Genomic DNA, 17,159 nt, shown 5'->3' on the forward strand with positions numbered 1-17,159 from the left:
GTCACCCTGCAATGTCACAGTCGGTTCTGTGATGTCACAGCCTACCCTATAATGTTACACAGCCACCTGGTGATGTCACAACCCTCTCCCTGATGCCACAGAGCCACCCTCTATGATGGCAGAGTCTGCTCTATGGCCTCACACCATATTCTGCGACATCACAGCCAGCTCTGTGATGTCACAATTGCCTCAGTGATGTCACAAAACCCTCAAGAACTCAGCTACTTTGAAAATTTGAAGTTTCTTGTACTTTGAAAAGATCCCTGTCAGGGACACCACTGAGAAAGTGTCCCCAGGTTCCAGTCAGAGAAGAACACTGAGGGCACTGATGACACCTGGCGACAAGCAAGGGAAAGGTGTCTCTGGTGCTGAGCAAACCTGGATGTGTTTCAGGAATGCAAAGGGCCAAGGCCTGAGCCCCAGCCCCTGGCAAGGCAGATCCTGTCCCTCCCTCATTGCTCAGGGCTTTTCTGGGGATGGGCACTGGCATGTGGGGATGTGCAATGCCAAGGGCAGGACCATGGGGTGGCCCCTGCCAGGCTGCTGAGCAGGGACAAGGAGGCACTGAGGCCCCAGGGCTGCAAGGGTCACTTGTCCCCTCGTGGCCTCAGGCCCAGGGCCAGCAGCCATGGCCAAAGGGCTGCACAAGTTGGCTCTGTCAGGGCCTTGCAGCTGCTGCATATCCCTGTGCCCTCTGCAGCCCAGGCTGTCCCACGGTGTCCCTGCCCTGCGCCTCTGTCCCTGCAGGCTGTCATCATCCTCCTTTACATGAGTCTCTTCTTTCTCTGGCTGTTCTCTGCCATGTCAAAAGGATCCACCATCTCTGGAACCACCCTTCAATCCCTCCCAGGGCTCTCCTCTGCTGTCCTCAGCTTCCACCCCACTGGGCACAGAGCTCCTGTGTCCCTCTGTAGTGGTCAAATGCCTGAGGTCAAGAGCACCTGGACAAGAGGGACAGTTCTTTTCTAGAGCAAGGAAAACACAGAGCCCCAGGGTTTTGAAGGCACAGGAGAAGCAATCACCAGAGACTAAGGCAAGCCAGACCAGTCTGTCCTTGCAGCTTTTGTCTGAAAGCAGCCTTTGGATATATGGAGAGTTTTGGGGGTGGAATTTGATTTCAGCCGTGGCTCCTGGACTGGAATGACAGTTCCTCACAGGAAGGAATGGGTGGAGTCCCAGTGTTTCAAAGGCTGATTAGAGGCAGCCCCAAGCAGGCCAAGGCCAGCCAGACCTGTTGTCATGTCCAAGGAAGGAATCCTTGGACAGACAGAATTTGGGAGGCCAAAACCCCACTTTTGTCTATGGGCCTCTGGACAAGGACCGTTCTGTTCCACAGGAAGGAAAGTACAGAGCCCCAGTGTTTCAAAGGCAGATGGGAGCTGGTCCAAGTGAACCTGGACAGTCCTGGCAGCTTCTGTCTGGGAGCTGTCCTTGCATATAAAGAATTTTGAAGTAAGATTCTCAATTTTGGCCATGGATGCCTGGACTTGAAAGATGTTTTTTTCCATGGGAAGAAAAGCACAAGCCCCTAGTGTTTTAAAGGCAGATGAGAGGTGGCCCCCAAAAGGCCAAGGCCAGGCAGAGGTGTCTCTCCTGGCAGGTTTTATACAGGAAAAATTCTTGGATATAATCAAATTTGGAGGAGGAATCCCAATTTTGGCCATGAACCCCTGGGGAGAAGGACAGTTCTTTCCCACAGGAAGGAAAGCATGGAACTCCAGGGTTTCAGGGGCTGATGAGAAGTGACCCTCAACATGCCAAGGTCAGCTGGACCAGTCAGGCAGCCCCCAGGAAAGTGGTGGGACACAAACAATGGCACCAGGTGGTGGAAGTCAAAAAAGCTTTGCACTCCCTAGTACAGGACCCCAGAATTTAGTTGGCCGATAGCTGTAAGGAACAAATTGACCATCCAAACATTCCACTTTTGCTCTGCTTCATTGTTCCAGGGGTTTATTCCCTGATTTCTTTATTGCAGAGACACCCAAACCCAACATAAACATCATCTGCCTCAAAACATTTCTGATCTTGGCAGTTCCTGACAATTCAAAATTTTCTTAGTGAAAATAGCCCAGGCAGGTTATTCTAAACAGAGTGGATAAAACTAATCATGCTTGATTTGGCAAAACTAAGCCTGAGCCATGAGATCCATGGGTCTGATCCCTTTTTCTGCATCTGCAAAATTATTTCTTCAAATCTCATCTCTCCTACTTATTCAAAGAAGCTTTGTACTCTTCATTAGTGTTTAGCGGGCTGATATGATCAGTGTATCTGTAAGGTGTAAACTGGCCATGCAAAGTTCTCCATCATTGTGGCAGGGCTTTATTCCCGCTTCCTTTCCTGCAGACACACCCAAGCACAACATTACAACTCCTGTCTCACAACAATTCTCATTTGACTCTCCCTGAAAAGTCAAAACTATACTCAGAGCGTTTTGCTGTGCCAGGGACAGGCTGCAAGGCTGGGCTCTCACCTGCACGGAACAAAGAAGAGCTGATGCACTTGCCAGCGGCTCCAGGGTCTCACGATCAGCGCTTTGAATGCAGCTTTTGTACACTCTGCCTCTCTGGGCCAGGCAGCACTCCTGGGCATCGGCAGCACTGCTGCAGGCCAACATCCTCCAGGCACAGCTGCAGCAACGAGATTGCAACAAGTCCTGGCTGAAGGAGCCTCCAGCCCTGCTGCAGCCCTTCACCTGCAGCAGAATCATCTTGCGCTGCTGTGGGGGGAGCAAAGGGGGTGATGGGCTCTTTGCAGATGAGGGTCTCTTCCATGTGCTGCTGCTCCCTGGGCTGATACAGCTGCTGGTGCCCTCCCCTTCAGCTGTACCAGGAACCTGTCTGGAAAAATAATACTGCCAGTGCCAGTGCCAGCCACCAATCCCTGGCACGGCCCTGCCCACAGGGCGTCCTGCCTACCAAACTGCTCCAGTCAGGTGGTGTCAGACACCATCAAAATACATTCAAACGATGCATTTTCCACATTCTGTCAAAATCATGGCCATACAGTGTTGGGAAGGATAGATAAATATAATTGCCTAGCAGAAGAATCACAATAGTACAGCCAGGATGAAAATAGTGCCCCCTACTGGCTGGACAATTACCCTTACCTACAGATAGGTCCAAAAGTCAAATGGACTGTTCCATCTCACCCCCCAGAATGTATGGTTCATCCTGTAACCTGTAACCCTCCCCTGAAACATCAGGTGTCTGTAACCCCATTGGCCCAAGTTTTGTTCCAGCCCACCTTGAAGCCCCCTGATAACGGGTCTCTGAGGGTCCAGACGCTCTCTTGGAATTTCCTCCCCCCTCTTAGATCCTGCCCCCTCTTGGATCCCCCCCTCTCTTGGAACTCCCCCTCTCATGGTTTTTCCCCCTCTTGGAGTCCCTGCTCTTCCCTTTGTCTCTCCCCTCCCCCATCACCTCAGGCCTTGCCACGTGCTGCGTCTGGCAGCTCGAGGCGGGACCTTTCACCATCCCTAATAAACCTGATATTCTAAGAGCAACCAACAGAGATCTCTCGTCTGAATCCACCCAAACCATCCTGGAGCATCCTACGTCTTTACAATACATTCCACATGCTGGAGGCAGACTGCTGTTGGCAGAATTGGGGAAGCCCCAGCAGCTGCTCTCCCCATGGCTGGATGGCCACGGCAGCAGAGGCAAGTCTCCCGCTGTGGGACCCAGTGCTTTGGACATGTTCCCACTGAACTCAGGCTGCTGCTACAGCAGCCACATCACTTCATGCTTTTGATAACAAAGAGTTAGAATGGCACATAGGAATTGCCCCAAGAGCTAAAAGAAGAAAAAAAAAAGAGGGGGGGGGGGGAAGGGGTGAGTGAGTTAGAATAGTTGGCTCTTTTTTAATACAAGCGTACCTGGACTTAAGCAGGGACACTGGGCTAATCATAGTGGGAACAGGTTTGTAAGCCTTGTCTCTAGCAATTCCACCAGTCTGCAAGCATTTTTCAGTAGAAAGAAGTAGATAAGATTTTACAACACATTCATGAGCAAGTCTGACCAAGAATCCAAAGTACAAGGCAAATACTTCCAAATCTGCCATCCACGGGGGAAGGAATAAGAAAGGAAGATGAAACAAGTGCCATTGCAGCTGAATTGCCTGCATTTATCTCATGGTCCTGTTGTAAATGCAGGTGAACCCAATGGGAAGATGATGATGTCTGACTCAATTCAGAAGGCTGAATGATTTCTTTATTATAACTATGCTAAAATGCATTAATATACTATATAAAGGAAGATACTAAAACTACATACTACTTTCTCTAAATCTAACACAACTTGTGTCCTTCTCGCGAGAGTCCAGACCCAGGTGGATTGGATTGGCCATCAGGTTCAAACAATCCTGACCAGAATCCAATCAAGTATTCACTCCAGATAAACAATTCTCCAAACACATTCCACATGAGAAAAACAAGGAGCAGAAATAGAAATTGTTTTCTCTTTCATTTCTCTCTGTGCACCTCTATGAAAAATCCTGAGAGAGGGAGAAATGTGCTGCCACAACTGTGTATGTTAAACTTCCTTGCTAAACATGGACATAGGGATTACACGCATGGAGAGCATGACATTAAAGAGGTTGATATGCGTATTATTGACGTTTCTCCCTCTCTCAGCCCATAAACTATTAGGCTAGCCCAGAGATACGAGGCCTTGAGGGGAGGAACATCGGGAGATGGGCAAAGATTCCAAAAGAGGTTCTCACCCTGATGTAGTTGTCCAGCTCTTTATTCCATGAGGGCTGGGGGAAAGAGCAGGGGGAAAGAGAGTGAACAGGAAGGGTCATCACCTTATCTAGGCTCTGGACAGGGAGGGCTTCTCTGGCTCTCCACCAACCCCGTTGGGGCAGGAAGGAGGGGACCAGGCTTATCTTGATCAGAGACATGGGGGTTCCGGGGAATGGGGAAAGGCATAGCCCAAGCACACTGTAACATATTATGACTACTTAGTGCTACCTAAGTTTCTTCTGTTGGAACTTGGTTTGTTTGCAAATGCAACTGATAGGTGTTAACTTCTGCATAACTGGAATGTAGACCTGCCTTGAAAATACAGTCTTTACAAGACACAAAAAAATTGTGTAACACCTGACATGACTTGATTTTTTTTTTCTTTTCTACTGCAAACTACCTTTAAAAAAGATAATTTGCAGTATAAAAGCAGCTGTTTTATATAGTTGCAAAATTCAGCAATATCTAGTGAAATTTCTTTCCAGTTTAGGATATGCATATGGATTAGATGGTGGTAGACAACTTCATGTGCCAGGTCTTCCTCCTTCTTTGTGAATTGTAGCAGTTCATGTTACTTGCAGATTTAAGAGCCAGGGTAGATTGTGCTCAACAAAATTTCTGGGCCTTTGTTTCTCCCATCTCTTTGCTACTCCTTAGGGTTTAGGTAGATTGACTCCTCGTTCATGAAGCAGTAAGGTAATTTTCAGCACTACACATGCATTTTAATCTTACTGACAATTTGCAACATGTTAATTTAGAGTGGAGCCTTTTTCCCGACTTCCATTTTCAAGGGCCCTCTAGGTCTATTAAACTGTGTTTATATCTATGAATGCAGCTACTTCATTAGCCTAAAACATTCAGAATTACAATGTGGAAGGTCGAGAATACAAGGCTTAATTGATAGCATTTCAGGAATGACGGGTTATATTTGGAAGGGGAGACAGAAGGGATGGAAGTTAAAAAGGAGCCTTTAAATGGCGAGTTTAAAGCTCCTGGAATAGATGCATTAAATGTATAGGCCAGATTACTGTTTTCTGTCACAGGAAACAAACACATAAATCAGGGTCATTTGTACTGGTGGTACTAACAATTGGTTATTTACAGCTGGAATTTTTCTACTTGCAAAAGCACTTTCCTGACATTAGAGGCACTATCTGTTGTGATCTGAGAGAGGTCCAAGAAAATAAAACGCACTCAAGTAAAACAAAAGCAGATATAGTATATGTCTGTAGAGCCTTATTTCAGACAGTCAGAATGTAGTACTAGTTAAATCTGGGACAAAGGTGCTGCCTTTATTTACTGGTTGGCAATTTTCTTGTAGGGAAGGAAACCAAAAGCTCAAGAATTTGACAGACCGCAAGTCACTTTTGGATGCAAGCAATACCTTACAGCATTTTTCATGGAAAAAACCCAAAACCCAAACTCAACAAAAGGCCAAACAAACCACAAAAACCCTTTGAGACAAGACCAACACAAAACCTAAATATTAAGTATTTCTGTAACTTGCCACTATTGAAAAAAACACATGGTGGTGATATAGAAGGGTCTTGGTGATTGTGCTCAAAGCTATTCTTATACCTCAGACTTTAACTAGATTTTCATATTGGTTATGAGTTGGAACTCATTACTAGAACTTGATGAATTTTGAGGAAAGCTCTGTTTTGGCTGAAGAACACCAGAAACCCTTCAAAAGTTCTTTTTGTGTTACGAGAATACGATGTTTTGGCTTTGCTGTCATTATACTCCATTAAGTTGACTTTTGCACGCAGAGAAAATATGTTAATAAGTCTGCCAAGTGTTACCTGGAGGAGAAGCTGTGGTCAGGTTGCAGGATGGGCAAAAAGCCACTGAGTGGCAGAGGAGACTGAACTATCCAGCAGCTCAGTGAGCGGCAGTGCCTGGGAAAGAGACCTGAGTAAGGCACCTGAGCTTCTTGCTGCTATCTTCTAGTGGATTTTTCAGGAACTGGAAAAGCAGAGAGAGGGAAAGAGTCCAGTAGATCTAGTAACAAACTGAAGTACTCTGCTGGCCAGCTTAAATTGCTACGCAAGTATTGCATTGAGAAAGCAGTGCATAATCTAATGCACAGATATAGGGTTTACTTGGAATAACATCTGTGTCCAAAAGCAGCATGTGCTTTTAATCTTTGTCTTGTTCTTTCTAAAAGCCAGGGAATCTCAGAAAAACGGAAAGCTGGACAAGACAAACGCAGATCTGAACCAATGTGGTTAATCAAACGTTCTCCGTTTATTCAAGATGAGGTGGTAGTTTATATAAGCTTCTACATAGTTTACAAAAACAAAGACACTCTGATTGGCAAACTAATATTGTTTACCTTTTCCTTAAAATGGCCTACACCTTACACTATAAAACCTATACTAATTCACACCCAAACAACCCAGTGGTCCCCATCACACCTTAAGACTATTTCTATCTGCGCCACAAGCTCTGAATTTCTAACTGTGTCAGAGGCTTGAAGGCCCACAAGGACCAAATCTGAGGCCTAGACTGGAGTAGCTCAAATCTCATAACTCATGTCCTCTTTCTCTCAAAAATGCTGCAACACTTCCTCTTTACTTCTTATCCTAAATTTAAACTATTGACTACTTTAAAGAAGGTGAAATGAAAAAAAGAGATCAATTATTTCCTCTTCTCTGATGTACTGAAAACAGTAGTACTGGTATTTTTTTTTTAAATAAGGTACTACACTATTCCCATCTTCCTGTTGTGTGTGAGGGGGCCTCATACTCTGAACTCTGCTGCTTCTCCCCTCGCTGTCTCTGGCAAGGTGTCCTAGGCTGACTGTATGATGCCTTTATCCCCAATCATCTGCCCTGTTTATGTTGAATAATAAGTTTTACACCTTTAAGGCTTGTTCCAAGAGTGAAGGGGGGAGGGAAGAAGTGAGGAGTTTGTTTTCAAGAACTGCACTCCCTCCTCCACATACCTGCTCCTGGACTGCGTTGCCTGCGGACGGACAGACAGCAAGACAGAGCCCTCCTTTGCTTTTCTAGTTAGTTTTAGCTAGCTAAGGCAAGAAGTCCCCTGGACTGTGTTTTTTTTTCCCTTTCTCTGGACCTGCTCTGGACTGAACACCCAGAAGAGCAGCAGCAGCTCACACCTGTGGCCCAGAGGGCCAGGCCTGGACCGTGGCATTTCCAGCACCAGAGGGACTGATCAGAGACTGAGTGAGCCCAACTGCAGCTCGGGGGATTTTTCTGAGTTTGTCTCTCTCTTGGAGCGGCAAGAAGTTTTATTGTTTAATATTGTTTAAGTTTGCTTGTTTAATAAGCAGGTTTTTTCCACTTTTCTTCAAGGAGGTATCTTTCCCAAACTTGGGAGGGAGGATCCAATTGAATCTGCTTCTGAGAGGAACCCTTTTTGGGGGTTCTTACCCAAATTTGCCCTGAACCAGGACAAATACATTTATTGGCGCCCAACTACCAGGGCTCGAGAAAGTGGAAAAAAACCTTTATTGATTGCATGGTGGTTGTGCTTACTTTGTAGAAGGTTAAAGCAGTCAGTAGCCATGTTGCTTGCATTCGTAATGTCTCTTGGGGTGGAGGCCTTCATGTGGTTCTGGTCTCTAGGTTTTTCTGAGGTTTTAGTACTTTTTTGGTCACTAGGATTATTGTCCCTTACACGTAGTTTTTGCAGTAGAGGAGCACAGATTAAAATAGCTATTGTGCTGGCCTTGGTGATGACATATAAGGCGCTTACAAAGATACTGGAGTCTGTTCAAGATATGTATGGTTTATGGTTTCTTCATCCTACCCTGCATCCTAGTTCCAGTAGTATTAGTTTTGGGGGTTTATTAGTAATTGCACCTGGTTTGTTAGAGGAGGACCAGGGGATGAGGTTTTCCAGCCTCTCCTTTCCTTCTTCTCTTTTGAATCTGTTATGTCACTTTTTGAGAATGTTCAGTTTCCCCTGAATGTTAAAGAGACTATCTTTCTGGTATTTCATCTGGTAACCTTCCTTTATACAGCCTGCAGCTTCTCTAGAGGGATGGCTGAAATGTCCAGAGGAGCTGATGAGATCCCAGACCCAGGTGTGGAAAATCCTGAGTGGTGTGGAGAATGGGAGAAAATGGGCCACACCCTGAAAAAATTTTCTGACCCTGTAGAGTGGGATTTTCCACGTGAACAAATTCAGAACCCAAATGAGGTAGGGAAATAACTGAAAGAGAAGTGCCATGATGACTCTAAGAAGGAAAAGCTCATTGCAATAAGCTGGGCTCTGGTTTATGCTTATTGCACACTGCTAGATACTGTAGGGCAGCAGACAGAGGCAGGGAGGCAGGGAGATAAACCAGCAGCTATCCCAGTCACTCAGGCTGCAGCCAACATCCCAGCTATTCAGGCTGTAGCTAAACCAGACAGTAATCCTAAACCACTGGCAGTCGCTGCAGGAAAGAAAAGCAAAACTGACCAGCCAGTGACTGACGATGATGATCCAGGAGAAGGACCCTTAAAGCCAATTACTGACACAAAAGCCGGAGTTAAGGCAACTGATGCAGGAACAGAAGCCACTACTGGGTCCTATTCCCTGAAGGACCTTTGTGGCTTAAGATAGGATTACACATGAAGACCAGATGAGTCTATAATTAGTTGGTTGGTGTCCTAGGGTGATGTTATGGTGTTTGCATCCCCAATTGTGTGTTCTGTTTATGTTTGATTTTATGTTCTTTTCTTTCAGAACTGACTCTGAAAGTGAAGGTTTGTTTTGTCTTGTTATCAGCCGGGTCACCTCCCACCGTGGTCTGTTGTCTAGAAGAGGCTAGTGCTGGCTGGCTTGCTTAGCTTTGCTTTGCTTGCTTTTCCTTGCTTGCTTTGCTTGATTGCTCTTGCTCCTGCTTCTGCTTTTGCCTTTGCTTTTGCTTGTTAGTTAGTTTAACTAAGCAGTCCAATTTTTTTTCCCTGGACTGTTTTTTTTCCCTTTCCCTTTTTCCTGAATATCATTCCAGCCTGCTCTGGATTGGGACCTGGGAAACACCGAGGAACATCGAGAGCCTGTGCTTTGTGATCTGCAGCAGCCATCCCCAGAGCTGGAGAGCAATCCCCAGTGCCCGGACCCGGGTGATCACTCTGAAGAGAGACTTTCTGGATTTGTCATCTCTTCAGAATGGTGCAAGTTTTGTTGTCATCTGGTGTTGTTAATTTTCTGGTGCTGGGGAGTGTTTTGTTTGTTAAATAAACAGGTTCTTTTCCACTTCTCTCCGAGAAATTTTTTCCCAAAGCAGGTGGGTGGGGAGGGGCCTTGGGGCTTTGTTTTCTGGGGGCTCCTTTCAGAGGTTTTCTCCCAAATTTGCACTAAACTAGGACAAATATTTTTGACGCCCAACTCGTGGCTTGAGAAAGTGGAAAAAACCCTGTTCTAATCATATTTTGTTTCAAATTACTTTGTGTTGATATAGAGCAGTTACTGGCTATGTTGTTTGAATTCATAGTGTCTCTTGGGTTGGACGCCTGCATGTGTTTCTGGTCCCAAGGGTTTTTTGAGATCTTAATCCCTCTATGGTCCCTAGGTTTATTTTCTTATTCAGGAATAGCTCCGGTATTGTCACTAATACATAGTTTTTGCAGTAGAAGGCCAGAATATCCATTGGGCTGGGCTTGGGTGTCATGGCTTGCAGGGGGTTTATAAAGGTGCTGAAGTCTGTTCCAGGAACGTATGGTTCATGGTTATGGTTGTGCAGCCAGTTTGTTAGAGGGGAAGCAGGGGATGAGGTTTTTCAGCCTTTGCTTTCCTTCTTCTCCTCTGAATTTGTTACCTCCCTATTGGAGAATGTTGCGTTTCCCCTGACTATTAAAGAAACCATCTTCCTGGTGTTCAATCTGGTAAGCTTTCTCTATACAGTCTACAGTCTCTCTAGAATGAGGGCTGAGATTTCTGGAGGGCTGGTGAGACCCCTGACCCAGGAGTAGACCCAGGTGTGAGAAATCCTGAGTGGTGTGGGAAATGGGAGGATATGGGCCAAATCTTAAAGGAATTTTCCGACCCTATAGCCTGGGACTTTCCATGTGAACAAATTCAGAACCCAGCTGAGGTGGCAAAGTACCTGAAAGAGAAATGCCATGATAACTCTAAGGAGAAAAGGATCATTGCAGTGAGCTGGGCCCTGGCATATGCTTATCGCACCCTGCTAGCTACTGTAGGGCAGCAGACAGAGGAAGGGGGACAGGGAGATAAATCAGCAGTTATCCCAGTCAGTCTGGCTGCAGCCAACACCCCAGGCTCGAAGCTAGCAGCTAAACCAGACAGTGAGCCTAAGCTAGCAGCTAAACCAGACTGTAAGCCTCAATCAGTGGCTGTTGCTACTAGCACAAGAAGTGGAAAGTGCACAGAAAAGACCGATTGACCAGTGGATGACGATGATGATAATGCAGGAGAAGGACCCTCAATGCCTGCTGACATAAAATCAGGAGTCAAAGCAACTGGTACACGATCAGAGGCCAATATTGAGTCCTTCTCCCTAAAACCTTCGTGGCCTAAGAAAGGATTACACCCGACGACCTGATGAGTCTATAGTTGGTTGGTCTGTCTTTGGGATGCTGCAGGCGAGGCTACAATTCTGGATGACACTGAAGCGAGACATTTGGGATCCCTGTCACATGATCCTGTCATTGATCAAGGAATGATGAGGGGGGCTAACCCTCACAGCCTCTGGGCACGGGGTCTGGAAAGTGTAGCACAAAGATACCAGTGTACAGATGATCTTTATATGCAGCAGACTCAGTGGAAGACTATAGAACAAGGGATCCAACACCTGAGAGAAATGGCAGTGGCAGAGATTATCTTCTGAGATGAAATAACAACTAGGAATCCAGACTTGGTACCATGTACATCTGTGATGTGGCAAAAACTTGTGCAGCTTGGGCCACATGAATATGCTTCTGCTTTACCAATAATGAAGCGGGATGAGAGGGATGAGACCATGCTTGATATGGCAAAGAAGCTCCAAGCATATGCAGATGCCATTCATGGCCCAACACATACCAGAATTGCAGCAGTGGAAACACGTCTGCAGAAATTAGAAGACAAGATAGAGGAGAATCATAAGAGACTCAGGGAGGAGATGAAAGAGGACCCTCTCCAAATCTCGGCAGTACAGATCAGAGGTTCTGGTATTCAATGCAGACGTTCCTCAGATGGGGAGAGAAGGTACATCCCATGAGCTGACCTGTGGTTCTTCCTGCGTGATTGCAGAGAAAACATGAGGAGATAGGACGGAAAATCTACTGCTGCTCTGGCACAACGGGTGCATGAATTGAAGAAAGGCAAGACTCAGAGAGAGAGTTCCACCAAAAGGAGAGCAGCTCCAGTTGCCCGTAGCCCAACTGCCAGGTATGATGATGAAGAGGACATGTCCCATCCCCTTGAAGGAACATGTAACACATATGCCCAAGGAAAGAAGGATAACCAGGCTTAGAGGGGCCTTGCCTCTAGCCAGGTAGAGGTGAGGGAAAACCGTGCTTTCTGGACTGTGTGGATTTGCTGGCCTGGCACATAAGATCCACAAAAATATAAGGCTTTGGTTGATACTGGTGCACAATGCACATTAATTCCATTGAGACAGGTAGGGGCAGAATCTGTCTCTATCACTGGTGTGACAGGTGGATCACAGGACTTTACCGTGGTGGAAGCTGATGTAAGTCTGACAGGAAATGAGTGAAAGAAACACCCTATTGTGACTGGACCAGAGGCCCCATGCATTTTGGGCATAGGTTACCTTTGAAGGGGGTATTTTAAAGACCCAAGGGGACTCAGGTGGGCATTTGGGATAGCAGCTGTAGCGACAGAGAGCATCCAGCAATTGAGTACCTTGCCTGAACTGTCTGAGAATCCAGCTGCAGTAGGACTTTTGATGAGAGAAGAGCAAAAGGTACCAGTTGCCACTTCAACAGTGCATCGTCGACAGTACAGAACAACTCGAGATGCTGTGGTTCCCATCCATAAGATGATCCAAGAGCTGGAGAGCCAAGGGGTGGTCAGCAAAACCTACTCACCCTTCAACAGCCCCATTTGGCCTGTGCATAAATCTGAAGGAGAATGGAGATGGACAGTGGGCTATCATGCCCTGAATGAAGTGACTCCACCACTGAACGCTGCTGTGCCGGACATGCTGGAGCTCCAGTACGAGCTGGAGTCCAAAGCAGCAAAGTGGTACGCCACTATTGACATTGCTAATGCATTTTTCTCCATTCCTCTGGCAGAATAATGCAGGCCTCAGTTTGCCTTTACATGGAGGGGAGTGCAGTATACCTGGAACCGACTGCTCCAGGGGTGGAAGCACAGTCCTACCATCTGTCATGGACTGATCCAGGCTGCACTAGAAAAGGGTGAGGCTCCAGAACACCTACAATATATTGATGATATCATTGTGTGGGGGAACAAAGCAGCTGAAGTGTTTGAGAAAGGAGAGAAAATCATCCGAATCCTCCTGGAATCTGGTTTCGCCATCAAGAAGAGTAAAGTGAAGGGACCTGCTTGAGAGATCCAGTTCCTGAGAGTGAAGTGGCAAGATTGATGGCGTCAGATTTCCATTGAGGTCATCAAAAAGATCACAGCTATGTCCCCACCAACCAACAAAAAAGAGACACAAGCTTTCTTAGGCGCCATCAGTTTTTGGAAATGCATATTCCCGAGTACAGTCAGATCGTGAACCCTCTTTACCTGGTCACCCACAAGAAGAACGATTTCCACTAAGCCCTGAACAGCAGCAAGCCTTTGCCCAGCTAAAGCATGAGATTGCTCATGCAGTAGTCCTTGGCCCAGTCAGGACAAGACCAGATGTGAAAAACTCTGCAGCCAGAAGCCATGGTTTGTCCTGGAGCCTTTGGCAGAAGGTGCCTGATGAGACTTGAGGCTGACCACTGGGATTCTGGAGTCAGAGCTATAGAGGGTCTGAAGCCAAATATACTCCAACAGAAAAGGAAATTTTAGCAGCCTATGAAGGAGTTCAAGCTTCCTCAGAGGTGACTGGTACAAAAGCACAACTCCTCCTGGTAACCCGACTACCGGTGCAGGGGTGGATGTTCAAAGCAAAGGTTCCCTCTACACACCATGCTACCAATGCCACATGGAGCAAGTGGATTGACCTTATCACGCAGCGCACCTGGATTGGAAACCTGAATTGCCCTAGGATTTTAGAGATAATTACTAACTGGCCTGAAGGTGAAAACTTTGGTCTTGCTGATGAAGAGGAAGAAGAAGTGACACATGCTGAAGAAGCGCCACCATATGACCAACTGCCAGCAGAAGAAACACATTACGCTCTTTTCACTGATGGTTCTTGCCGCATTGTGGGAATGAAATGGAAGTGGAAAGCAGCTGTATGGAGCCCCACACGGCAGGTTGCAGAAGCTACTGAAGGAGAGGGTGGATAAAGTCAACTTGCTGAACTCAAAGGCATTCAACTGGCCCTGGACATTGCAGAAAGAGAGAAGTGGCCAAAACTCTACTTCTACACTGATTCATGGATGGTAGCCAATGCTCTGTGGGGATGGTTGGAGAGGTGGAAAAAGACTAATTGGCAGCGTAGAGGAAAACCAACTTGGGCTGCTGAAGAGTGGAAAGATGTGGAATTGTGTTATTATATTTTACCACATTTGTATTATGTATAAGTTCGTTGCATGTACCCCCCCGCGCTCTGTAATGACCCCCCGGGTTTTCCCATCTGTCCCCGCGCTTTGTTTTCCCGAGAAAGTGCAAAGTCACTGTGTTTACATCTCAGACCGCCTGTCAGTCACTTGGCATCCCGCCCCGGGATGCTGCGGGGTCGGCAGACGACCTGGGACCCTCCACCTGGCCGCTCCCCATTGGGTGTACCCCTGCACCCCACTGCCCTCAGACCCCCCATGGCGTTACCCCATTGGCTGCCCCGGGTTTCCCCTGTTCTGTACTTAACCCACGGGCGGGAGACGCCCGGGGCTTTTCTCTCGGCTGGCCCCTGCGTGCTGCTGCTGCCCCGCCGCTGCCGCTCCGGGCGGCCCCCCGCGGTTTCTCTGCTCCGCTGCCGCTGCCGCCGCGGCACTCGGGTGAGCCTGCCGCGGCTTTTCCGCTCTGCCGCGGCCCCACGCGGCTTCCCCTCCTGGCTCTTAGCCAGCTCCGGAGCGCGCCGCCCCGCCCAGCTCGGCAAAGCGGCACAAGCAAACTCCGGCACGGCAAACTGCAGTCCCTTCGGTTTTTGCTTTCCCAGCCAAGCTGCAATAAACCAGAATTCTGCCCACGGGAGAAAAGTCTCTCTCCTTTTATTCATCGTGGGACTCGCCGCTTGCTCTCAGACCCACGTAGCCCCGGCCGACGCCCGCGAGGGCTCGCTGGGAAAGACGGAAACTGCCCGCGCTCCCCTCCCCCCACGGAGCTAGCTGGGAAAGGGGGGAAAAGACAGCACCCCGGCAGAAAGACATCGCTACCAGGGTAGAGAAACTACCTGTGAAAGTTCACCATGTAGATGCCCATGTCCCCAGAGCAGAGCCAATGAGGAGCACCAAAACAACCAGCAGGTAGATCAGCCTGAAGGGATAGGGGTGTCAAAGACAGACTTGGATTGGCAAAACAAGGGGGAGTTGTTCTTAGCACAAAGGGCCCCTGATGCCTCAGATCTTCAAGGTAGAGATGCCACTTTTAAGTGGGCACAGGACCGAGGGGTGGATCTAACCATGGACAGTATTTCTCAGTTTATCCATAACTGTGAGATGTGTGTTGCCATCAAACAAACAGGCCAAGCGGGTGAAGCCCCTGTGTTATGGTGGGCGGTGGTCCAAGTACAGCTATGGGGTAGCCTGGCAGATTGATTGCATCACACTCTCCCGGACACGCCATGGCAAGCGCTACATGCTCACCATGGTAGAAGCCACCACAGGATGGTTGGAAACCTATCCTGTACCTCATGCTACGGCCCGCAACACCATCCTGGGCCTTGAGAAGCAGATCCTTTGGAGGCATGGTACCCCTGAGAGTATTGAGTCAGACAATAGGACTCATTTCAAGAACCGCCTGATCAACACCTGGGCTAGGGAACATGGTATTGAGTGGGTGTTCACATATTCCCTACCATGCACCAGCTGCAGGAAAGTGGAGAGGTAGAATGGTCTGTTAAAAACCACCTTGAAAGCATTGGGTGGGGGATCTTTCAAAAACTGGGAGGAGAATCTGGCAAAAGCCACCTGGTTAGTTAACACCCGAGGCTCTACCAATCGAGTGGGCCCTGCCCAGTCTGAGCCTTTGCATATAGTAAATGGAGACAAAGTCCCAGTAGTGCATGTCAGAGGTTTGTTAGGGAAGACAGTGTGGATCAATTCTGCCTTGAGTACAGACAAACCCATTCATGGGATTGTCTTTGCTCAGGGACCAGGTTGTACGTGGTGGATAATGCAGAAAGATGGAAGAACACAATGTGTACCTCAGGGAGATCTGATTGTTCAGTGAGAACCATGTGTAAATATCACTGTTTGCTGAATATTACTGCCATTGTCTGTGTATAGCTGTATATTGGAGATAAAATGTATGTGTCTGTAGAGTTCAAATATATATATATGAGTTTTAGTAGTAAGTTGACAATATGGGGATAAGGAGTGGAACGTCCTAGGTTGACTGTATGATGCCTTTATCCCCAATCGTCTGCCCTGTTTATGTTGAATAATAAGTTTTACACCTTTAAGGCTTGTTCCAAGAGTGAAGCAGGGGAGGGAAGAAGCGCGGAGTTTGTTTTCAAGAACTCCTCCACATTCCTGATCCTGGACTGTGTTGTCTGCGGACAGACAGACAGCGAGACAGAGCTCTCTTTTGTTTTTGTAGTGCTGAGGCAAAGAAGTTCACTGGACTGTGGTTTTTTTTCCCTTTCTCTGGACCTGCTCTGGACTGAACACCCAGAAGAGCAGCAGCAGCTCACACCTGTGGCCCAGAGGGCCGGGCCTGGACCGCGGCATTTCCAGCACCAGAGGGACTGATCAGAGACTGATTCGAACTGCACCCCGGGGGAATTTTCTGAGTTTTTCTCTCTCTTGGAGCGGCAAGAAGTTTTATTGTTTAATATTGTTTAAGTTTGCTTGTTTAATAAGCAGTTTTTTTCCACTTTTCTTCAAGGAGGTATCTTTCCCAAACTTGGGAGGGAGGATCCAATTGAATCTGCTTCTGAGAGGAACCCTTTTTGGGGGTTCTTACCCAAATTTGCCCTGATCCAGCACAGCCCCCCAGGGTCACAATAGTCCCTTGGTCCCATGAGGCCCTGTAGTTTCACAATGGCCCCTTGGTCTCACAAGGACCCATAGTGTCACAATGGTCCCTTAATTCCATGAGGCCCCACAGTGTCACAATTGTACTTTGGTCTCACAAGGCCCACAGATTCACAATGGTCCCTTGGGGGGCCACTTGCGGCTCTTCCCCGTTCCTCCCCGGCCCCCCGAGACCCCTC

At 47.5% G+C, this 17,159-nt stretch overlaps 1 protein-coding gene and 1 pseudogene across 1 annotated transcript in view; one reads left to right on the forward strand and one right to left on the reverse strand.

The window, feature by feature from the left end:
* LOC140685172 (uncharacterized) overlaps positions 1-17,159 on the forward strand; it is a 655,070-nt pseudogene that overhangs the window by 161,860 nt on the left and 476,051 nt on the right.
* LOC121469060 (uncharacterized) overlaps positions 2,228-17,159 on the reverse strand; it is a 30,084-nt gene continuing 15,152 nt past the window's right edge. The window contains exon 3 of the mRNA XM_072936411.1: positions 2,228-2,627. Within this exon, the coding sequence (XP_072792512.1) occupies positions 2,243-2,627 (385 nt within the window). The 3' untranslated portion in view covers positions 2,228-2,242. The remainder of the gene's footprint in view (positions 2,628-17,159) is intronic.

The sequence above is a fragment of the Taeniopygia guttata genome, chromosome 16, assembly GCF_048771995.1.
Source record: "Taeniopygia guttata chromosome 16, bTaeGut7.mat, whole genome shotgun sequence".
NCBI classification, from domain to species: Eukaryota; Metazoa; Chordata; class Aves; order Passeriformes; family Estrildidae; genus Taeniopygia; species Taeniopygia guttata.